Source organism: Liolophura sinensis, chromosome 1, assembly GCF_032854445.1.
Source record: "Liolophura sinensis isolate JHLJ2023 chromosome 1, CUHK_Ljap_v2, whole genome shotgun sequence".
NCBI lineage: Eukaryota > Metazoa > Mollusca > Polyplacophora > Chitonida > Chitonidae > Liolophura > Liolophura sinensis.
The window spans coordinates 67,146,083-67,172,229 of NC_088295.1; the positions used below are offsets into that span (position 1 = coordinate 67,146,083).

The 26,147-nt window shown below is 37.8% G+C and overlaps 1 protein-coding gene across 1 annotated transcript; it reads right to left on the reverse strand.

The window, feature by feature from the left end:
* Positions 1-370: 370 nt before the first annotated feature.
* On the reverse strand, positions 371-26,130 carry LOC135468873 (E3 ubiquitin-protein ligase HACE1-like). Its single transcript, XM_064747335.1, has 26 exons — positions 25,942-26,130; positions 25,235-25,289; positions 24,526-24,615; positions 23,572-23,676; positions 21,461-21,536; positions 20,163-20,240; positions 19,524-19,577; positions 19,119-19,201; positions 18,583-18,679; positions 18,256-18,357; positions 17,365-17,471; positions 15,688-15,841; positions 14,815-15,284; positions 13,196-13,264; positions 12,941-13,028; positions 12,490-12,601; positions 11,789-11,886; positions 10,762-10,849; positions 10,071-10,220; positions 9,168-9,229; positions 8,427-8,561; positions 6,445-6,576; positions 3,813-3,908; positions 2,773-2,843; positions 1,943-2,056; positions 371-1,584 (listed from the first exon to the last, which is right to left on the reverse strand). The coding sequence occupies exons 1-26, from the start codon at positions 26,003-26,005 to the stop codon at positions 1,482-1,484; spliced, it is 2,853 nt and encodes a 950-aa protein (XP_064603405.1). The 5' UTR covers positions 26,006-26,130; the 3' UTR covers positions 371-1,481.
* Between the last annotated feature and the right edge of the window lie 17 nt (positions 26,131-26,147).

A 26,147-nucleotide genomic window follows, 5' to 3' on the forward strand; every position in this document is an offset into this window, starting at 1 on the left:
GTTGAACACTGAACTGTACATGTATGAATTAAAACCAACCGGATACTAAACGCTGTGGATGGAAACGACCCCATGAAGTACACGTACATGTACCAGTTAATCATCACTACCCTAGCTGCACAAGACCAGCAGAAGAAAACCGCTACAGGAACATGTCAAATGATGTGGACCTCAACAGCACGAGAAAAAGGTATAGTTCATGTAATGCAAATTCCAGATTCTCCTTTTGAATTTTCACTGATAAGACAGATGTTGGACATCAGCTAATGTGATCACAAGTCTGTAATAACATAAATCTCACTGTAATTTCAAATTACATGAATTTCATGCCTATAGAAAATAAAAAATGGACTGGCCCCTTACTGTCCTCCATGCAGGAAACCAATCTTCCATATTTCTAGAAATAGAAATATTTATAATGCCAAATGAATAAATGTCAACAAACACATATTTTGGATATATTGATTTTTTAGATGTATGCATGTCAAAATTACATACACAGAATCATCAGATTGAATCATTCCACAGTTAAACAATCATTACTGGGTTGAGCCAAAATATAGCCACAAAATAGCACGATATAAGTCATTGTATTTCTTACTGTAAGCAGACATGTACCACATCACTTGGAATGATCACTTAAAACTCTTTGACTAATCTACAGTTATTTGTTGAATACACAGCTCTCACATTACACTACATTACATGGTTAAGTAAGCCTACATTTAATGCATAAGTAAAAAAAAAATTGTGTTTTAAAAACACTCAAAAAGCAAAACATCACATTAAAACTGCAGGGATCCATAAAAGAGATACCTGTGGATCATTGTTCAGTATTCTGCATATTCAATATAAAAGTCTCGTCATCATGAACATTCCTTTGCCATTTAAGGTCTAGAATAAATGGATTTCTATATTTAAATAAATATGGCCAGTACATTTGTAACAAAAAAAGTAAACTACAACATACCACAAACAGCATACAGTTGCAAAAATATATCCCACATGTATACATCAAAACCTAACTCTCTTAAGACCTAACACACATACATGTACAGCTGTAGATGCTCTTCACAAAAGATTTTCCCATTGACTTGAGACCAAGGATAGACTAAACACATCACTTCATTACAGAAATTTGAGCACTGATACAGTAAAATGCGATCATAGACTGGTATGCAAAATACTGAGCAAAACCGTTTACTACACAAGCAAACCGTACTAGTGGTCTTAAAAAAAGCTTGGAAAAGTAAATGTCCAGGAAAGGGAGTTCACTACATTTATAACAACAAACATGATTGTATCTGTTCAGTAAGAAAATACTTCCAAATATCTCTTTCCCATGTTTACTCATGGAACATTTCTCAGAGGTACAGGTATTCTAAAACTGGACTATGCACGACACGCAATCAGCAAACAATAGTGGGAAAAGATTCAAGGGGGTTAATCCTGTGGCCTTTGCGGGCAAAGGGAGATGACTCTCAGGCCATTCCATACCCTTGGCTTCCACACTGAATGGCGATTGTCAATCTGTCCAAAAGTTCTTCTTTAGTGGGATAATCTGGCAACTTTAGTAAATTAATGCTGTGAAAAAAAATAAATAAATACAACAAATGGTAAAGAGTATAGTAAACAGGTATATGAGAAATACAGATATTAAAGCCAGCTTTTTTTAAAGGATTTACAATGATTTTAAAGTAAGGAAAGCTGTAAAAATAATATCTGAAGAGGGAATCTTTCTTGGAGGTGCAAGACAGTCAAGACTTAAATCTAAAGAGTACACTTGTATTAAACCTAAATCTGAAATTTGCTTGTCTGAATTTTTTAAAACTTTCTAGTAAAGGTCGCGACTCGAATCTGTAAAATGTTCTGCAGTATGAAGACCTACATCTTCCAAATACATGTAAGTCACAAAAGAAAACCACAAAGGATTGCTCCTCACCAAGTGCTGGCTGTAGGCAGCAGTTTCTGTGTGTAGGCCACATGACTAATGGTGAACTTCTGAGTGTTACCACTGCCACTCAGGTTGGCAAATCCACCATGAGGTACACGTGAGCTACAAAGACAACCATAGATTTTAAATAAAGCAAACAATTTTATTTTATTCCACTGATGTTTAGAGCCAGTTCACCATTGACCTACACTGTCTGGAGTAAACAACCACCTTTCCCAGGTACATCAAAAGTCACAGTCTGAACTAGCCAGTTCTAAACTGTTACCTTATTGACCATGGGTTGATTGAATCCTATAGTGGAAAGTATTGACATATAACGTAAAAAACATTTTCTTTATATGTTACATTTAATAATTTCTGGACCCAAAAAAACTTTAAACTTTTAGTTTTTCATCTTTGGTTGTACTCTGTAATATGCAATTCTTAGAAAAATCCAGGAGAGCAGCAAGAAATATGCTTCATTTATTCAATTCAATAATTGAAGGATCGGACAACCCAGAGGATTATGCCCTGCTGCTGTTGTCAGGACTATTAACCACAATTCTGTGACAGAGCTGCAAAGAAATGCAGGAGATGAAAACTCCTCTGTTTACTACAATAATGTAGTAACCTTGCTCACATGATACACATGTAGCAAAGAATCGATAGATTCAATAGTCTGTTGTGGAGAAAGTAACAACATTTTCAGCTAGCTGCATCTACTAACCATTCATGATTCCTACATTCATGGCTGAGGGTCTTCATGAACTTCTGCAGTGCTCAGATACAGGTATTTTTACACAAATACATAAATGACAGATAATGACAGGAATACTGACCTCCCTGTGACAAACTGAAGCAAAAGAACTCTTTCTTGTTGTGTAAATTGTCCAACAATATCCCAAAACCACTGAAAAACACAAAATTAGACCTGGAGTTAAGGTGATGTACAAGAATCCCAAATGACATTACCAAGAAATCACTGCATGTAATCCAACAATTCTCATTAAGACGCTGTTATGGGTGTGATCCCTCAACATTCCCTGCCTACACAAGTCAATTCTAAGCCGTCTAAAAACACACCATTGTCTGCTGATGAACTACCTCTTTTCTTTACAAGCACAAACTGTATGAAAAGAGTGATTTATAACAGAAAAGAACAAAGAATAGAATTTTATTTGAAGAGCTTCTATTTGTTAAAAGCTGACACCTACAAGTTAAAACCTGACATCTTCAAGTTCCATATTACACAAAGTGTGCAGACTGTAAAATGAGGATGACTCACAGACACTTAAAAAATTATTTTTTCAAAGAAAACCAGTCCAGGGGTGTAGGGGAAAAAAAGTCAAGTGTCAAGTGGTGGCCACAATGCAAATCTAATATGACGAGTGAGGCAAGCAATAAGGGGAGTTTTGATAATGCTTGTGACAGATTTTTTTATCAACAAGAACATGTTTGCCTGGAGTAACCTGGCTGACCACGCAAATGGGCCCTTACATAAAATCAGTAATAGATTGTTGATAAAATTCTTTTTTTTTTTTAGATTTTTCTTAACAATTTAATAATTTTAATTTCTTTAATATTTCTATTTAAAAAAGAAAGAAAAAAGAAACAAATGATCTTAAATTGCTGAGCACTGTAATTTTTCAACCTTTCAACATGTTTTCAAGGTGTTTATTAAATCGTATTCTGAAAACATTATTCTGTGTAGACTTGCAAAATTATACTTTTTTGTGGAGTTCTGAAATTGGTCAACCCAACCAAGGTAATTTTAATTCCAAAATCAAATTAAAAACGTGCATAAACTGCACTGAAAGCTGCTGTTTCATATGCGAAAATGTTGAGGAATAAGGGTAACATTTACGTTGTCCAGACAGACCTTTATGATGGGGTAGTCATCTGAATATCCACTGTAGTCGGTGTGCTTCCTCCAGTCTACAGCATCTATCTCGGGTAACCCAGACAGCATCACCTCCTGTAGGTACAAATATGTACCGGAATGTACATTGTTACTCAAGCTTTCTATACACATACAATCTATTATCATATCACTGATTTAAACATAAAATTTCTATCGCAAATGCAGATGAAAAATCAAGAGTTAACCAGTTGTGGATTTGATATCAGACTCCCTGCATGAAAAAACATTCAATGAATTTTTACTCCTTCTCTTGGTCAATATTTCCTATGCACGATCAGTAAACATCATATAGAACAATCTTCACATTCAGTAGACTTGAATGTACATTAACACGTACAAACTGGCGCATGAAGAGGATAGTGCAATGACTGGTTGACCCGTATCAGTATAATGGCTCGGGCGCGATGGCTTACTTGCCTTCCGTAACTCGTCTCAGTAAAGCACTAGATAAAAGAGCGATGGAAATCCATCCTGCGACAAGGAGGTACATGACATACACCCTAAGGATTCCTTCGTCGTCGTATGACTGAAAAATTAGTGAGTACGACGTTAAACCCCAAGCACTCACTCACTCACTTGCTCACAAACTGGCGACTGGAAAAACAATCACTCAAATCCGAAACGTACGTCTGTCTTTAAAATTCTTATTATTTGCAAAATGAAAGACAAGACTCAAGACACCAAAGAATTTTCCAGCTACGATACAACTGGATCTGTTGGACGTTTGGGACAACTTGATCTGGTAACTGACAAACTTTGCCACAACTAATGCACAGGTATTCACCAGCTGGATCTGGTACCTAACAAACTTTGCAACAGCTAATGCACAGGTATTTACCAGCTGGATCTGATAACTGACAAACTTTGCCACAACTAATGCACAGGTATTCATCAGCTGGATCTGGTAACTGACAAACTTTGCCACAACTAATGCGCAGGTATTCACCAGCTGGTTTTGGTAACTGACAAACTTCGCCACAACTAATGCGCAGAAATTCACCAGCTGGATCTGGTAACTGACAAACTTTGCCACAACTAATGCACAGGTATTCACCAGCTGGTTTTGGTAACTGACAAACTTTGCCACAACTAATGCGCAGAAATTCACCAGCTGGATCTGGTAACTGACAAACTTTGCCACAACTAATGCACAGGTATTCACCAGCTGGATCTGGTAACTGACAAACTTTGCCACAACTAATGCACAGGTATTCACCAGCTGGATCTGATAACTGACAAACTTTGCCACAACTAATGCACAGGTGTTCACCAGCTCGATCTGGTAACTGAGTGAGTGAGTGAGTGCTTGAGGTTTAACGTCGTACTCAACAATTTTTCAGTCATATGACGACGAAGGAATCCTTAGGGCGCATGTACGTGTAATATGCCTCCTTGTTGCAGGACGGATTTCCACCTCTCTTTTATTTAGTGCTGCTTCACTGAGATGACCTACCGAAGGCAAGTAAGCCGCACCGCCCGAGCCATTATACTGATAGGGGTCAACCAGTCATTGCACTATCCCCTTCATGGTGAACACCAAGAGAGGAAGTTATAACCTCCTCTTTTAAAGTCTGGTAACTGACAAACTTTGCCACAACTAATGCACAGGTATTCTCGAGCTGGATCTGGTACCTGACAAACTTTGACACAACTAATGCGCAGGTATTCACCAGCTGGATCTGGTAACTGACAAACTTTGCCACAACTAATGCATAGGTATTCACCAGCTGGTTTTGGTAACTGACAAACTTTGCCACAACTAATGCGCAGGTATTCACCAGCTGGATCTGGTAACTGACAAACTTTGCCACAGCTAATGCATAGGTATTCATCAGCTAGCTTTGGTAACTGACAAACTTTGCCACAACTAATGCGCACCAGTTTTATTTTGTGTTTTAAGGGTGAGCAGACTCCAAAAGTCCAAAAATGGAAAAAAAATCATAAAATAAAACTGAAAATGCATCCCTTTATTTTTTCCAATCTTGATATTTTTATGATTTTCCTGTCTTTATACAAGCCTTTCTTGTCATGTAAATCTTCCACAGGAAAAAATGCAGTAGGCACTCCACATTTCCTGCATATTATACAACGTTTCAGTTAATTTTTATTTCACTCTTTCTGTAAAACAAAAACATAAATTGGCGTGGCCTTAGTATGTCACGTTGATGTTGCACGTACATCTGAAGAACTTAAAAGAAGGCTATCTAAAAAGCCCTTCTGGCTCCATGCAATGTTCATTATTTCCTGCCACCAAGGCTCCAGAAACAGTGTGTACCCTAATTTTTCTAAGTTTTGGGATGCCTGCTCTGCTCTTTTCAGCAAATATAATGTAATTCTAGCACATTTTTTCCATATGGTTAGTCCATCTAATGCACAACATATTCATATCTTTACTTTTTACAAAAAACTAGCAGAGAAATGTAATTCTTTGCTTTCAGCACTACTAATATCTGTCCTAAAAATTAGAAGAAATAATGTAGATCTCACTAGGGAAATCTCACCATATTTCCTCCGCAAAAGAATGAAATGGTGTTGATCAAATAGGCCAATCTAATACACACATTTATAAACAGACTTAGTTAATACAAACCAGCTCAAATTCGTCAAACATCTGCACCAAGGATTGAGGTATAAAGTCATGGAATCCTGAGAGAAAGCTGTCAATTTGAGGCTGGATAGCTCGACTCATTCGTAACTCTGTTACTAGCTGAACATACTCATTCTGAAACAAGAGAGAAAGCTGTCAATTTGAGGCTGGACAGCTCGACTCATTCGTAACTCTGTTACTAGCTGAACATACTCATTCTGAAACAAGAGAGAAAGCTGTCAATTTGAGGCTGGATAGCTCGACTCATCCGTAACTCTGCCACTAGCTGAACATACTCATTCTGAAACAAGAGAGAAAGCTGTCAATTTGAGGCTGGACAGCTCGACTCATTCGTAACTCTGTTACTAGCTGAACATACTCATTCTGAAACAAGAGAGAAAGCTGTCAATTTGAGGCTGGATAGCATGAATCATCTGTAACTCTGCCACTAGCTGAACATACTCATTCTGAAACAAGAGAGAAAGCTGTCAATTTGAGGCTGGATAGCATGAATCATCCGTAACTCTGTCACTAGCTGAACATACTCATTCTGAAACAAGAGAGAAAGCTGTCAATTTGAGGCTGGACAGCTTGAATCATCCGTAACTCTGTCACTAGCTGAACATACTCATTCTGAAACAAGAGAGAAAGCTGTCAATTTGAGGCTGGATAGCTCGACTCATCCGTAACTCTGTTACTAGCTGAACATACTCATTCTGAAACAAGAGAGAAAGCTGTCAATTTGAGGCTGGACAGCTTGAATCACCCGTAACTCTGCCACTAGCTGAACACTCATTCTGAAACAAGAGAGAAAGTTGTCAATTTGAGGCTGGATAGCTCGAATCATCCGTAACGCTGTCACTAGCTGAACATACTCATTCTGAAACAAGAAAGACAACTGTCACTCTTGGCTTCAGTTCTGATTTCTGCTTTGCCCTAAAGCTTAATACCTTTTTGGGTTGTAAGACAGGCAGATAACAGCCGCTTAGTTTCAGATTTACAGGTATTTCCACCATTAAGCTTTCAGCAAGTTTTCTGCAAATTTCATACCTTGTTACATGTAGCCTCTGTGCTGGAAAGTTTACAGGTGTTTAGCTTCAGCTCTATTTCCTGCATCACCCCAAAGTTTAATACCTTGTTAGCCTCTGTGACAGAAAGCTTACAGGTGTTTGGCTTCAGCTCTATTTCCTGCATCACCCCAAAGTTTAATACCTTTTTAGCCTTTGAGACAGAAAGTTTACAGGTAACCACTTCAGCTCTATTTCCTGCATCACCCTAAAGCTTAATACCTTGCTAGCCTCTGAGACAGAAAGTTTACAGGTGCTTGGCTTCACCTATATTTCCTGCATCACCCCAAAGTTTTATACCTTGTTAGCCTCTGTGACAGAAAGTTTACAGGTGCTTGGCTTCAGCTCTACTTTCTGCATCACCCCAAAGTTTAATACCTTGTTAGCCTCTGTGACAGAAAGTTTACAGGTGTCTGGCTCTATTTCCTGCATCACCCTAAAATTCAATACCTTGTTAGCCTCTGTGACAGAAAGTTTACAGGTGTTTGGCTTCATCCCAACTTCCTGCATTACGCCAAACTTTAATACCTTGTTAGCCTCTGTGACAGAAAGTTTACAGGTGTTTGGCTTCATCCCAACTGCCTCCATCACCCCAAAGTTTTATACCTTGTTAGCCTCTGTGACAGAAAGTTTACAGGTGTCTGGCTTCAGCTCTATTCCTGCTTCATCACAAAGTTTAATACCTTGTTAGCCTCTGTGACAGAAAGTTTACAGGTGTTTGGCTTCACCTATATTTCCTGCATCACCCCCAAAGATTAATACCTTGTTAGCCTCTGTGACAGAAAGTTTACAGGTGTTTGGCTTCACCTATATTTCCTGCATCACCCCAAAGTTTAATACCTTGTTAGCCCTTGTGACAGAAAGTTTACAGGTGTTTGGCTTCATCCCAACTGCCTGCATCACCCCAAAGTTTAATACCTTGTTAGCCTCTGTGACAGGCAGTTTACAGCCATTTGGCTTCAACTCAATTTCCTGCATCACCCCAAACACGTCCGTCTCCACAGAGAAAGTCAGATCCAGGCCCAAGTTGGATATGTCATGGTCGAGTATCCACTGTTAAGAGAAAACAAACATTTGTTGTGACGCTCATTTTGTTACATCAGTGAGAGTACGACACAAACAATGAAAAGAATGCAGCATTTTCTTGATCAAGACAGTCATTATTGCAAAGCATCGGAACAATATATTTATTTCTTTGAACTTTATTTGAAGCAATACTCAACAATTTTTCACTCATACAATGGAAGTTAATTTTATGAGGGAGAGCTGATCTCCACGGGCCCAGGTGTCATCACTTGATTCCCTTTAATAACAGATGTTTCATAACCTAAGTGTGATCGTAGTAAAACCTTACATAAGGCCACACCAAGGTGAATGTTTTCTTTTTTTTTTTCCCCCCGAGCCGATACTAACAATTCTGAAAATCCAGCATTTTATTTTGTCTGATCTTTATGATTTCTTATAATTCTACTGTTTTTCAAGGCTTTCCAACTGTGTAAATAACAGTCTTTAACAGGAATCCACATTTCACACAAAATTAGACAATTTATCTCCTCCGGCACTGACAAAAATATTCACTCTGCTCGTAAAACAAAACTGTTAATTGGTGTAGCCTAATGCACCAGATAAAAGTGGGTGCGAGAATGCTGAAGGCCTTACCTGCAAATTTTTGGCATATTCTGGGTCTATGGATGCCACATCCCGATAGTTGACTGGGATTCCTGTGGACCAGAAGTTATCACTATAATCAAGTGACATGCAAATGACATATTATTAGCAAGGATAAAGATAATTTCCAGCTCTCTGATGACTACTGCAGGACTAAACTATACATACATGTAAATAGGAAAATAAATTTCATTTCAGTATTAATATTTTATTTATCCGATTAGTATTTTACGGCATACCCAAGAATATCTCACTTATACCACAGCGGTCAGCATTATGGTGGGAGAAACCGGTCAGAGCCCGGGTGAAACCCACAACCATCCGCAAACTGCTTGCAGATATTCCAACGTATGGCCAGAGAGGAAGCCAGCATGAGTTGGACTTGAACTCACAGCGACTGCATTGGTGAGATGCTCCTTGGTCACTGCACCATGCTGGCGTGCTAATCCCCATCAGCCAAGGATTCCCCTGTTATGATGCTTAGTAATTTGGAAAATAATACCAATTTTCAAGCTAAGCTCAGACTTTCTGATAAATGAAAAGATCAATCAGGATCCCCACTAACAAGTATCCCATGCTTACTCCAACTTGATGTTCACAAAAATCAGGACCCAGGACCACATAGCTATCTTTAGACTCAAGTTTAATTTTAATCCTTAAATTTGGCATGTTCACTTCCATTATTTTAGCTAAATATGCTGTACGATAACTTATTCAGAATTAACTTTGTCAAGCAATATTTGGACCTTGTTACGTCACAATTTGCAATTTTAAAATGACTTAGGTCTAAGATCTCGAGTCCAGTTTTCTACACGGTATTTTATACAACCAGTTCAAATAATTGTGTCAGTATTGATAACCATTCCTTTGTTTAAATCTCTCAAAACTACTTACCTAGGATATGTTTGTAGAAAGAGCGCGTGAAGTAGACAGACAGCAGCTGGCCGTGGTACAGAGCCATGCCCATAGACTGACCAGCAAACCTGAAGTAGTTCAAGTGGTCTGGGTTGATTGAGGAGTTACTGTTAGGCTGGAAAGTCGTGCCTGAAACCAATACCATCTCAGATAAACATAATTTATTTATTGATCTCATTGGACTGTTACCCATAATCAGGAATATTTCACTTACACAACAGTGGCCAGCATTATGGTGTAAGGAAACCAGGCAGAGCCCGGAAAAACTCACAGCCACCTGCAGGTTGCTGACAGACATTTCCACATACTCATCTAAATATAAATAATGCTACATTATCCAGTCTTAAGGAGACACTGTAATCTTTAATCAAACTGTTTCATTAAATCATTGGGTCAAGCCTTTTGCAACAAAGTTTGCCCAAAATATTTGGCCAGAACAAATAAATAAAAAACATCCTTTACTTTATACTGAATTGAAGCTATTTATTAGCAACAAAGTAATAAACAAAACAACCCATCAAGCATTAACGTGTGACACTGCTAGATTATCACATTATAACACACTACAAATCAAGAAATGAAATGTTGCGCTGCATCAGTGGGCAATAAACAATTCATATTCAAATAAATTCATGTGTGCCTTTTAACTAGATGAAGCAGATATTAATACCATCAGCTGACTGGGTGAAGAGAGCGTAGTCTGGGTTGAGGATTTCTTTGGAGAGGACATCAAACCATTCTCGTACAACCCCCTGACCCTGCGTTAAACAAAATAAATAAACCTCATTGACAAAAGTGTTATCAACATCCCAGATGGCTTGAATCAATGGCACTATTGTACCAGCCAGGGTAAGGTTCTCAGTGGCATGCCACAAGCTCACTACTAGCATACGTGTAACAAGCTTCTGGCAATCTACTGACACTTGCCTTCATACAACTTAATGGAAAAGAACACACTTACACAAACTATACCTTATATGATAGAGCTCTACAAACTGCATGGAATTCTGTCTTTTTTTAAATTTTTTTTTTAAAAATGGGTTTTGAACAGTCATTTTTTTAAAAAATCTGCCGATTCAAAGAATATTGAAAGTCCCACCATGTTTTAGGCTTTGATTGAAAAAGCCTACTTCTTATCTCTTAAGTACTCATTGTGATGTCACTGTGCTTAAGGTTTTACTCCTACCATACGATAAATATGCATTTCTAGTCAACTAAATGCCTACACTGTACGTATATTGCAATAATAGTGGGCTTCAACGTCTGTGAAAGCCGACTCTAAAAGGGAAGAGTTTGCAATGTACTACAGCGCCACATCATGCTTACATGCATGGCTGTAGACTGCTAAAATGTGTCTGGAATGTCATGACCTGAAGAGATACTGCATAAGGCTAAGTGCGATTATGTATGTAATCTGTTAAAATGGTGGTCTAAAGGAGATTTCTAAGTCTTTAATGTTTAACCATTACTTACCCAAATAACTACTTCTGTTGGCAGAAAATTGAGATATTTTATTTAACCTACTGAGAAAATGTGCATTTTAGCACCAGAAGTAATATCTCATGACATTTATTTGCTTCCAAAAATGCTCTTTTGTGGTCAAATTTTAGGTCATTTAGGGTAACTTGTAGGGTATCACAATAATTACTTGGGAGACTCCTCAGTTGTCCAAACCCTCAGGCCAAACAAAAACCTACCATGCCTTCTTCACCCTGGAACCTCACTGCTAAGCCCTGCTTCAATCGGTCAGGGTTGGTCTTTGAGATCTCTTTACAGCTGGTCTCAAACAGTTTATCTGAAAAAAAAAAACACAAAAAAACAAGACAACAGAATTTCAGTTCAGAAACTGGCTCACTGGCAACTTAATTCATTCATATCCTACAATAAGTACTTCATGGCTCTAAATTTCCCTGAAAATGTGGTGTAATAATAATCAGTGCCAGTATATACCAGTACAAGGCACTAAGTCCAGACTTTACCATGCATACGACAGCAAACTTTGTAAACAATAGTTGAGAGCTAAAACTCAAGAATAAGCAATTTTATCTGGAGATATCTTCCAGTTTCCAAGCCTTACTCCACTAGTTACTTCTTAAAGTTTGTGAAATTTCAGCATCTTAATATCTATGGGGTCAATAACAGAAGCACATGTATGTTTTTGTCTGTTTAAGATGTCCAGGGTAAAAATTCACTTTCATGATGCAAGCAAGTTTCTACACTTTGAACATTAAACTTTATATTAATTTGAGTGCCTACTTTTAAGTAACAAGTCTTTTTCAGCAAGAAAATGACCTGGGACCCTTTTTAAAAACAATCTGTAGTGCTCAGCAAACGTTGCACCCTCTTGTAAAAATGGGCTCCTGGATGCTGACAGAAGCCTGCCCTGGTTATTGCTTACCTCTGTGAACGATGAGAACATCTTGATCACTTGGGGGCGTGTGGATCATGTCATTATCATTATCAGAGGGGCGCAGGTTTTCATAGAACCACTGACGACGTGCCTCAAATGGCTGCAACAGAAACAAACACAGACTAAAAATGGTGAGACTACACCCTGTGACAATATGGACTGTGCATCCACAGGATGTTATGTTCATCTGAATGTAAACTTTTACAAATCTAATTTCCACAACAATATGAGCTAAAAATTCAACTGGGGATAATTTCAGTGAAAGGAACCAAAATTAAAATGGTAAGAAATTCATTTAAAAAATAAAATGCAATGTACTTTCAAATTTTACATAAATGACTCTCTGCCCTATTATATAACCTTGTATTACAAACACTCTTCCTCGTAAAACACTAAAATGCACCCTTGACATTCATGTCATTATATGTATTTCAATTACCTGTGATTTGATTATGTGTAAAAATTGTGACATCAGTTCTGGGCATTCCAACAAAAAATGGAAATGATCAAAAATGACCTTTGGATTTCTGGAAATAAAAAAACAAAATAAAAAAGTCAATCATGATGCATTCAGAAACAAAGGCTGTAGTTGATACATATACCAATTTAATCTGAGTTCTCCATATATGCAGTTTCAAAGTATAAACAAAAAGACTTTTTTATAATAATAGCTTTGAACTTTATATGTACTTACCTGTTGACTAAAGATTTGAGGACCTTGTTGTGTCTGCAGACAAAATCAATAAATCTGGGAGAGGTCATCCTACAAAACAATGGAATACGCAAGGTATAAATTTCTACAGGTAAAATTACGGGAAGCACTATCCACCACAAGGACTAGAAGTTATGACTCTTTGATTCGTCTGTCAAAGTTCTTTTCCTGATAGGAGTATCTGATCAAAAATAAATCTTAAGGATCACACACAGATGCCATTCTTTCGACCATTCCTGCAAACATGTTATATCCCTGATACTTAGTATGTTGTGAAAAAATCATAGCCGTGATACTTGTTGACACAATGTTATAACTCTGACACTTCAAACCATGTAATGATCCTCTCACTCAATTAGCTGGTATAAAGTTACGCCCCTGAAATTCACTTCCCTGACCACATATTATAACCAGGGTGATAAGCAGGTTTACCCGGATATCTATTTCTTCTAATTTTTGGGACACCTGGTTTGCTCACCATGCTTTAACCCTGATACTACCTACTATGTTGCCATATTAACCATCACTGTTGTGTGCAACAATTTAACCATTGCACATACTACAAAATTACCACCTTGATACTCACAACCTTGACACTACACTACATGTATAACCCTTATACTCACTACCTTGGCACTACACTACATACATGTATAACCCTGATAGTCACTACCTTGACACTACACTACCCTACATGTATAACCCTGATACTCACTACCTTGACACTACACTACATGTATAACCCTGATACTCACTACCTTGGCACTACACTACATACATGTATAACCCTGATAGTCACTACCTTGACACTACACTACACTACATGTATAACCCTGATACTCACTACCTTGACACTACACTACATGTATAACCTTTATACTCACTACCTTGGCACTACACTACATACATGTATAACCCTGATAGTCACTACCTTGACACTACACTACCCTACATGTATAACCCTGATACTCACTACCTTGACACTACACTACATGTATAACCCTGATACTCACTACCTTGGCACTACACTACATACATGTATAACCCTGATAGTCACTACCTTGACACTACACTACACTACATGTATAACCCTGATACTCACTACCTTGACACTACACTACATGTATAACCCTTATACTCACTACCTTGGCACTACACTACATACATGTATAACCCTGATAGTCACTACCTTGACACTACACTACACTACATGTATAACCCTGATACTCACTACCTTGACACTACACTACATGTATAACCCTGATACTCACTACCTTGACACTACACTAAATGTATAACCCTGATAGTCACTACCTTGACACTACACTACATGTATAAGCCTGATACTCACTACCTTGACACTACACTACATATATAACCCTGATACTCACTACCTTGACACTACACTAAATTTATAACCCTGATACTCACTACCTTGACACTACACTACATGTATAAGCCTGATACTCACTACCTTGACACTACACTACATGTATAACCCTGATAGTCACTACCTTGACACTACGCTACACTACATGTATAACCCTGGTACTCACTATCTTGACACTACACTACACTACATGCATAACCCTGATACTCACTCTCCAGACTGGGAGGCACAGGACATATAGAAGGCCTGAATGACAGCACATATTCTAGGGACAGTAGCACCGATAATATCCTGGTCGTCAGGGTCTATCCTTAGCTTCTGGATATCAGCACTGATCTCATCCAGGAAACCATTTGGAGGGTTACTTCCCTTGAGGCACTCTTCACTAGCTGTCTGGAGGAAGGTTTTTGGGGACTCGGGAGTGCTGGTGGATTTGGACCTGTTTGTACTTCCCAACATAAAGCAGGTTGTTAAGTTCTTGGCCTCGTCCGGAGTTTTAACCACGTGTTTACCGGAATCTTCATCACTATCCACCGGGCAAGCAGCTCCATTTTCCTCTTTCCAGATCTCTTTGTCATTGTCAAGCATGTCTTTGTCATTTTCACCATCTCTGCAGTTTTCAAATTCAATTTTTAACAAATTCAACCACTCTTCCAGCAGTCTCCACAGAAACTCAAGTGGCTGAAAAAAAAAAAAAAAACAAACAGATGACCATAAGTGTATGTATTACGTGATCAAATTCTGGTTTCAAAAAATGACAAACCAGAATAAAATAAAAACCGTTCAGGTGCCTGACAAACCTCTTGACTTAAAGATTAAAGAAATAAGTTTATTTATCTACTAATATACTAATTTGATTCGTGTTGTTCAATATTTCACTAATACGAGGTAGCCAGCATTATGGAGGGAGGAAGCTGTCTCTGGGAAAACCCACAACCAAGAACTAAGTATCTGATTAAAGGGCCACAACAGTTTCTGTTAAAACCAAGTATTGCTATACCATGATGTTCTACATTGCTAACAGAACTATGGGTCAATTTAAAAGCTGTGTAACATTTACAACAATGTAACAATTCAAGCTCACTCTGAAAATCTGTGAGGTCCTGGGAGAGATCTTCAGGACACCATTAATACTCGGGAGCCCTTCAGCCTGGGCAACTGTCAGCTTGTACAGTCTGCATAAAAACTTGACACATCTCAAGAGACTTCGCACCTGTGATTCCATCACACTAGAAACACTGTAACGAGACCTACAGATTAAAAGACAGGTAAACACTGTAACAAGACCTACGGATTAAAAGACAGGTAAACACTGTAATGAGGCCTTTAGATTGAAAGGCAGTTAAACACTGTAACTAGTCCTACAGATTAATAGGCAAATATTGTAACAAGACACAGATTAAAAGGTAGCTAGCACTGCAAAATTAGTAGATGATTACAGATTCAAAAGTATCAAGTAGTGTAAGGTATTAAAAGGCAGGTAGCGATGAGGCATTCATATTAAAAAGCCGTTTAAGGAAGAGTGGAAAAATAACTGTTAGCAACACTGAAACAATGCTTTAATGCTGACAAAGTTATAAGAAAATCTAATAAGAGGAAGAAAGTTAAACACAACAACTGTAATGATTTTTAAGGATTAAAAGATAGGTATTAGGTTGTAGAAAAATGGTTACATCAAAAGATTTGCAGGTATTAACCAAATAAACTGGAAGAATGAATACCTGAACATGCAGGTCGGTCCCACATAAATCATAAGCCTGCCACCATGAACTACATGTTTAGAACACCTTCTACATGTGTTCCAATATTAGAACTAGTATAAGCTCATCCATAGTTGTCAGGAATAAGTTTAATGCATTGAAGGGCAGGCAAATGATTAACATTTAGTATATTCAGTGTGATTAAATGTGATTGATTCAGTGTTTCCACAATCATGTATGATAGTGCAACTAATGTGTTAATCAAAATTAAGTTGTTAATTATAAAGCACTATTGACAAAGCGATAGATGTGAGTACAGAACTAGTGATTTGCGCCATGCAATGGGCCCAACCTAAGGAGCCTGTGGCCTATATATGATATACACTAAATGTGAGTACAGTGTTAAATGCTGTGCTATAGGACGTACCTAAGGAGTTTGTGGCCTATATGAGCTAAACACAAGATGCGAGTATAGTGTTAAGTGTCATGCTATAGGACCTACCTGATGAATTTGGGGCCCATATAAACTAAACACTAGATGTGAATATAGTGTTAGGTGCCGTGCTATAGGGCCTGCCTGAGGCGTATGGGGCCCATATGAGCTAATTTGTGCTGACTTACCTTAGCAGTTTGGGGTCCATATGAGCTAAACACTAGATGTGAGTATAGTGTTAAGTGTCATGCCATAGGACCTACCTGAGGAGCTTGGGGCCTACATGAGCTAAACACAAGATGTGAGTATAGTGTTGTGTTGTGCTAAGGGGCTTACCTGAGGAGTTTGGGGTCCATATGAGCTAAACACTAGATGTGAGTACAGTGATAAGTTTTGTGCTAACCTTAGCAGTTTGGGGCCTCTATGAGATAAACACAAGATGTGAGTATAGTGTTAAGTGCCGTGCTATAGGGCCTACCTGATGAGTTGGGGGCCTATATGAGCTTAACACAAGATGTGAGTACAGTGATAAGTGTTGTGTTAAGGGACTTACCTAAGCAGTTTGGGGCCTACATGAACTAAACACTTAATGTGAGTACAGTGTTAAGTGCCATGCTATAGGACCTACCTGAGGAGTTTGTGACCTATATGAGTGGCTTGTTCTGACAAACCACACAACACCTTGTCAGACTGAGATTCCCCCTGAGCACAGAGGTGATACAGCACTTTGTACAGCTGAAAATAACCACATGTACATGTCACAACAAATGCATACTCTTTTTACAGCACAGAGGTGATACAGCACTTTGTACAGCTGAAAATAACCACATGTACATGTCACAACAAATGCATACTCTTTTTAGCAGTACATGAGATGAATAGTCCCAGCTAAAATCAAACAAGGAACTCATCAGATCTGAAAATGATTCCATTAACAGACATTTCATTAAATCTAATAAACCAAAATTTGATGCAGATATTCTGTTTTGTTCACATTCTAATCTATTCTGCAATATTTGAGGATGATCCAATTATGACATGTCTTCCATCCAATTCAAGAATATTTTACATTTACAAAGTGCTCACCAGTACCCGAGAAACCATCTAATACATCTAATAAGTCACGCCTACACCAATGGGACGCCAAACGCATGTACCCATTCAACAAAAATAAGTTGAAAATTTAGTTATTTGAACCTCTAACCTTTGGCAGGTAAGTGAGGAACTTTCCCACATGGGATTAACAGATGTACATGTTACTGGTGGAAAACACGTTACACTGTATCTATAACAAACTTCACGCAAGACCACATAAATACGAGCCCATTACTGCTATCAAAACCTTGAGAACAGTTCAACTGGGGAGCTTCAGTTAATCCCTGGCCACAGTGGGAATTGAACCAACACCTCCCATGTAACAGTAATGGAAAGTCAAGCATTTTAGCAAACTTGGCCATGATCAGCCCTTTAGAGAAATACTGTATTCCATGTCACTTGTTCAACAAACAGCTCTACTCACCATGCTCTCTTTTATTGTTTCACGCTGCACCATGTAAATTAGTTGTTCAAATAGCTTGGGCATGCTGTCAAGTAACACATCACAGGTTTCACTGTAGCCACCCTAAAAACCAAGAATTAAAAAAACTAGGACAGATTTAGGTAAATATACACAAGCATAAATTAATTCACCATTAAAATTTTAATGCTACAAGACCTGAATCAGATCATACTTCTAAATGCCTGCTGACAATATCCAAGGTCATTCTGAATAGGGCAGTTCATCCTAAAATCCAGGACTCCGGCTTTCACAAGTATTTAAGAAAAGGGAGAAGTACAATTGCTGTACCTCTACACATAAGTCCAGAGGTGTCTTCCCATTCCTGTCTGGTATAAACTTTGCTCCTCTCTGCAACAGGATATGGGCAGTGTCCCTCTGTCCATGACTGCAATATTTAATGACATATATATGTGTATATATATTTTTTCCAACCAGTAATTATTTATTTCATTGGTGTTTTATGTTGTACTTAAAAATATTTCACAAATATGATGGCAGTCAGCATTACGGTGGAAGGAAACCAGACAAGGGGAAACCCACGACCATTCACTGGTAAGGCCCTTACAGACTTAAAAGCTACACAAACATGATTAATACACTTTTCATAACTGCTTGTTTTGTTACACGTTGTGTTAACTAAAAAAATGCTCCAGCAACTTAATACTAAACTGGACACACTTTTCAACCAAATAAACCTTTAATAATTGCTGATGTTTTTGTCAAACTGACTTCATCTTGTATGTCTAAATTCGGTTTTTCTTCATTTAATTTCTTAAGGAAGCAGTTTAATTTCTGATCCTGTTGGGACAACCAGAAGCACAGACCTGCAGGCAAAGTGTAAAGGTGTGCTCCTGTTGTGATTCCCTCTGTTAACATCAGCCCCATTCTCCAAGAGACACAGGACAGTCTGCAATTCAACAACACAGCAATAAGTAACAATCTACGGCAGAGATACATCATGTACACGGCGATAAACCCTTCCATGTAAACTTTTAGCATTACTACCACCACAAGTGACACATGACTGTATACTTGACCTACATGTACTTAGCCAATGAAGAGGACTTAACATCACCTTCATCACATACACATGTGTATAAGCACATCCTTTCCTCAACAGACAGACTGATGGAAACCTAAATGAACTGATTTTAACATAGATGGCTATAACAGTAACGAGCACAAAGGATTTTCCAACAAAGTAATTTAAATGTTCAAAATATACTCACAGACTTATGGCCATTCTGGCAAGCCACATGTAAAGCAGTTTGACCCTGGGCATCCTAGAGTGAGGAAAACAAAGCATAAAACACGAAATAAACATTCAGTGATACACATTATCAATCATCTTGTGATATCATACAACAATACTCTCCCTGGAATTTAACTTCAGTATAAATGAATTAATTAATGAATGTTATAATTAATAGTTTACTACAAGTAACTAGAGCCATTCAGTTTATCCAGGTATAGATAGTTGTCTCTCTTAAGAAGAGAAGGCCTGCAAATCCTCACCTTAAACTTTCTACGTATGTGCAAAGGTCTGACAGCAACCTGCGGATGGTCATGGGTTTCCACTGGGCTCTGGCCGGTTTCCTCCCAACATAATGCTGGCCGCCGTAGTATAAGTGAAATACTCTTGAGTGCGCCGTAAAACACCAATCAAATAAATAAATAAACTTTCTAGATGCAAGGTTATAAATCAAGGAAGTTTTCTACTCATACAATTTATGTGTATGTCATCTGCAATGAAGTATTTACAGAATTTATTTTGTTATTTCGCAAATCTACTCACAAGTCTTACATGTACATTAGCCATAAAGAATGCTGTTCAGTTGTTTTCTGTCTTTTCTCAACAATCCACTTACTTCAACATCTACATCTTTGACATGCATCAAGAGATCATGCAACAGTTCTGTTCTGCCATTCACAGCCAACCAGTGGAGCTGAAATGAGGCACAGTCATGTACGGTGAATACAATCTGTGCACAATAATATAACATAACAGAATAATATATGGTGCAATAAGGTGCACAATCAAGAAAGTTTAGTGCACATCAAGTCTTGAAACTATGAGCACCCATATCAGCATTATTCAGAAAGGACATTTCAAAGGCAGAGATGATTTTAAGATTTAAATGGAATGCTTTGACCTTTTCGCTCATGTAAATGCATTCACAAATAATAACATAGCATCGTCACGACATTAATCATAGATTCAGTTATTAAACACTTTAAAACATGGTCATAGATTCAGCTATTAAACACTTTATAACATGGTCACAGATTCAGCTATTAAACACTCTATAACATGGTCACAGATTCAGCTATTAAACACTTTATAACATGGTCATAGATTCAGCTATTAAACACTTTATAACATGGTCACAGATTCAGCTATTAAACACTCTATAACATGGTCACAGATTCAGCTATTAAACACTCTATAACATGGTCACAGATTCAGCTATTAAACACTCTATAACATGGTCACAGATTCAGCTATTAAACACTCTATAACATGGTCATGGGTTTCCGACAAGCTCTGCCAGGTTTCTTCCCATCATAATGCTGGCCACCATTGTATAAGTGAAATCTTGTAAAGTACAGCGTAAAAACCAATCAAATAGATAAAATAAATAAACTACTCTATTATGAGTATGGAGAATTCAATGAACAATTGCTTTGTCTAGGTAATTAAAAGACATAGTAGAAGAAAGCAGGCAATGATTCGTCCAAGACATAAAACAAACACTGACTATAGAGTAACAAAGATTCTTTCCACACTGTTTTTCAACCGTGTTCAGTCCTAAATATTTGCTTATTTCACAACCACAAACAATAAAATACATATTATGTCGAGGAAAATCTTTCATATCTCTCTTATCTTCTTTGCAAATATTTATGCTTTTCCATTATTCACTGATTAACTAGGTTTATTTGATCCTCATTGTTTTCTTCAATGTAGACTAACAGCTTTATGCTCTCTGAATGTGCAATTTTACATGCCAAAGTATACATGTAGGTGAAACACAATATACCATACTGACTGTATTTTAGAACCTTGAAAATTTTGTTATGACCATATACATAATCATTAAAAAATAACTTGCCATGCTGACATATTGAACTAAATAAATCTGGAGACTGCTAGTGTTGTACTTACCGTGGTCAGTCCCTCATTGTTGCGAATGTTCACATCAGCTTTGTACTCCACCAGTTTGCTCAAGCATTTTCTTTGTCTGAAGAAAACAGCTTAATCTCAAGCGAACTTTGATGATGCATGTTTCTATGGCTTGATTTTAAACTTTTATTATTAGCCACAGAGAGCCAAAAGGTTAATGTCAGTGCTAAAGTTTTATGCTCTGTTCGCCATCATTCGGAAATTACAGGATTAGTGTCCAGATTTAACTCCTGGCCTTAATTATAAAGATTATAACCTATTTGAACAGTATATTAACGAGTGGGCTTTCGAGAAACGTAATGCCTTAAAATCCCCCAAAACAATCTACTGTACTAGCCGATCTCTAGCCTGCTGCCCAGTGCGGCTCAGTGGGCGACGTTATAGATGTCCAACCCAGGTCTAGCTGGTATCAAAACAAATATACTGGCCTATATAACCTCAGGATTCAAATCAAAACGATGTCATTTTCCAGAGTTCAGACTTACGCCACTGACATCTCCAGCAAGACTTCAGATTCTGAGTTTTCGACCTTGAATTTGATCTTTGTCTGGTCAATTCCAACAGCATTGACAATTACATGTAATACGGATGGGTACGCTGTGTTACACTATACATGTCATGTGTTTATCATAAGATTTAATATTTATTTACTATTCTTTCTTTCTATCCATTTCACAATAAATATCATTCTATTCCCCAAGGAATTGACAAACACATGCGATGACAGCTACCAGTATATGTTATTGTCGGCATTCCGAACAGCCTATGCATGTAGGGGCCTATAGCTGTGTACAATAAAAATACATGTACAATGTGGACGTCGGCGTTCCAGTACAGAGATTTGCCATCTATCAGTTCTCAGTTCCGTCAATAGTAATTTATAACCACTGTGTGCAGGTGCCGTGGTGGAAATCTTTCAAGTTCAGCTTTATTCGTCTTGCTTTCAACGGTAAAATAGCCAGACCAGGTATGGCTGTTTTGGTCCTTCTGTCTTTTGCTGTAAATCCACGCCATCCTGAGGGCCAAATCATTTTAAAACTTGGAAAAATAACCCCAGGGTTATTCGATGACCTGTTTTTACAACCCTATGCAGAATAGCAAACCATTTCGTGAAGAAACAGATATGCTTGTTGTCACTCAGCTGTTTTTAACACTGAACTAAATGGCAAAGCTCTGACAGCTCATAAAGGTTGGACTTGTGTGGTGTAATTCAGCAGACTGCCGATTGCTGGTGGCAAAAATGCATAAAATCAGCCTCATTATCAAGTGATTACAAGTGTCATAGTACTCAGATTACTATACATTTTTAAGCAGTTTTTGGCACTCAATTTGACAATATATATAGGGGCAGCTGATTATGAATAAATTATGAATCTGGACACTAATCCTTTAAGATCCCAGTAAATACACCTTTATCGGTACAAGGGGGACTACTCTCGTGATCTTGCCACAAGGATTCACCCAAAATGATGGGGGACAGAATAAAAAGTTACTGCGGGCATTAATGTTCTGCTTTGATTCTCCATATTTCGGGAAGAGTCAAGGCGAGGCATGCATCAAGGTTAGTGCGAGATGAAAATATTATTGACTTGAAGCGAAAAAGTATGTGTGATTTGAATGAAGTCAACAGTGTCTCTGTGGTTAATAATAAAAGGAAGAGTCGAGCCAAGTCCATATGCAGGGTCCACGAACATATAAAAACAAGCCGCACTTTCTGCCATACTTTGAAAGTCTCTCCTAATTTTCTGATCATTTCCATCAAAAGTTATCACTCCCAAAGAATTTATCTACTGAAACAACCATAACTACCTAACATTTCATTTAATCATGATTTTTACATGCACAGAAATATGTAGTTGAATGTTAAAGCAAGACTAACAGTACTTGACAAAAGTAAAGAGAGAAATCATCAAAAATTAATAGACACAGGTGGATAGCAATTCAATTCCAAGAAAAAACAAAGCAGTTTGGGACACTGAAATCATAAAATGATGCTTTTTAAGTTCTAAAATCCTCAAATCATGGAGGACTGTAACCTGCAACATAAAAGTGTCTGTTTGTGCAACCTATAAATGACTATAAGGAGGACTCACCCATTCCTGGCCGCCAGGTGTAAGGGGGTACAGCCAGACATATCCTGACAGTTTACTTTGGCCCCCTTCTTCAGCAGTAAACTCAGGCATTCATAGGCACCGCAGCTGAAAATAAAATAAATACACGCTGAATGAGAAATCGTAAGGATGCCACTTATCAGAATATATACATGCAGGTCACTCTTCACCATGGCTAATATGATCAAACATTCAGAGTATCAGCTAGATTCAGTACTGCAGCTCCTCTATTTTACATAATGATGGACGGAGAGCTGCAGAATGACAGCTCACGAAATTGGCTGGTTAACATAGCTGTTTAGACACTGATCCTTGGCTAACCATTACAAAAAGAAAGTAAGGGGTTACTGTTTCAATAAAAACACTTGTTTTAAACAAAGCTATGACTTGCAGAGTTGTGCTACCTATTTACACTCATCACTGATTCCATACACTATATGATAATTATTATTTATGCTTCACACAAAGGTAATACCTCCCCCATCGCCCACACCCTCTATCTCTGCCTGAAATCAACTACACTGCAATGGGATGGTGGTGGGGGGGGGGGGGGGAATAAGCCAAGAGCTGTACATGTCTGCTGCTTCCCCTCAGTAACTCTCTGTCCACCAGCATGTACTAATGGGAGAGCTACAATGTGGTATCTGCAATGTAAGTATCAGTCTCAGGCTTCACCGGCTGTTCCATCAATCACACTGATTCACTCTTACAGAGGAGGAAATTAATGTGAGCCAAATAGGGAAAAATACGAACACAGAGATTTAAAAACTAGCCAGCCAAAAAACTGATTTTATCAGTTTACATCCATGCTAAATAACTAGATCTGGCCTGTTCAAAATGCCCATCAAAATATAGCTATTTTATAAAATGCATCACAAATGAGTTTCCAACCATTCAAAACAATAAACTAAGGTCAAACATCAGTAAGTTACATACTTTGCAGCAATATGAAGTAGATTTCGCTGAGCTCTTCCACAAGTGTAGTTGACATCAAACTTGGAGTTTGCCAGTAACTCAGCCACTGACCTGCAAAAACAGAAACCAAACTTATATTTTTGTACATATGTGTCAAAATATTCACTGTCAGTTCACAAAAACAGAAGAGGAAGTTGGCAACAGTTCTATTCACAGTTCATATAAATTAAACGTTGAGGTCCATTTTCAACAATTTCTGATAGTCACCTGCCTCAACATTTAATTGTTGAATTCAAAAACACAGTATGTCAACAACATTACGACTCTGATTGACACTTGCAAGGAGTGGTAATAAAGGTCCTATTCTCATTCATGCACACCAGAAATCGGAGTGTGCCGCCCTTTGGTAGCGGAATAAATGACCAACTTCGTTCCACAGAGTGCCTTGCAGAACAGACCTACCATGTTTTTTGAATTCAACAATTAAATGTTGAGGCAGGTAAATAACACAAATTGTTGAAAATAGACCTCGACATTTAATTGAACTATCATATTCACTGTGCCAACATATAAAATTCACCACTTTTTTATTTTATTTTTTTGGTTTGTTTGGCATTAAAATTTCGTATCAAGTCAATCAGCTGAAAACTAAATAAATCCAATAAAAAAGAAATAAATACAGATATAGGCCTACCATCTTTGTTGCAAGCTAAGCATGCTAAACGCTTACCTATGTTGGTTTGCAATTACCATGGACATCAACATGTAAAACGCTGATCGATTATCTGAAAAGACATGGAAGTTTGTCAACAACATTTTTTACTGAGTTTTAATTTTCACTAGAATCAAAGGTTAACCAACACAAATAAGTACTGTATTTCACATTTCAACATTTTCACAAGCACATAATTGCCTTAAAATGATACTTTAGAGCCAGTTTTTCTGATAAGAAATTAGTCATACTACACAAAAAAACCTCCGAATTGGCTTTATCAGGTTTATGTGACATGCAGTAAATAAAGAAATAAATAAATGAATAAAAAAAAAATAAATAAAACGCCATTGTCTTACTTTCTGTGTATGATCTGTTGTATGTAGCTTTAAATATAACATTTGTTTAATGTCGCTTATTCACCTATCACTGTGAAATCATGAGTTCATCTGAGACACAAAATTTACCATACTAATTGCAGTAAATTCGCGTACGTGCATGTCCTCAACATCAAATTTAGGACATGAAGTGAATAAAAGAGCTTTGTTAAAATACTAAAACAAACGAACAAAAAAAAAAAAAAAACAAAGACAACCTGACATGAGTTCATGACTCGATCAATTGAGACTGTCAAAACAGTTAGACCTCCTACTCTCGCAATCTTGCATTATTTGACACTGACATTGTGACAGTATCAAATGTCGTAATCTCAATTCTTATTTCACCTAGCGGAAGCTCGACTGTTCGAGCACTTTTCAGCGAGTGTGCTAGATGCTGAAGAAACTCCATCTCGATCCCAGTGTGAACACTTCTTTTTCCCGTCAACCCGGTAACATCATCACCGTCTTTGTCCTCTAAAGCTCCCCATTGTCTCTCTCATCACTGACAGGTGTGACCGACATACAGTTCGAGTGAGCAATACCGCGCCATT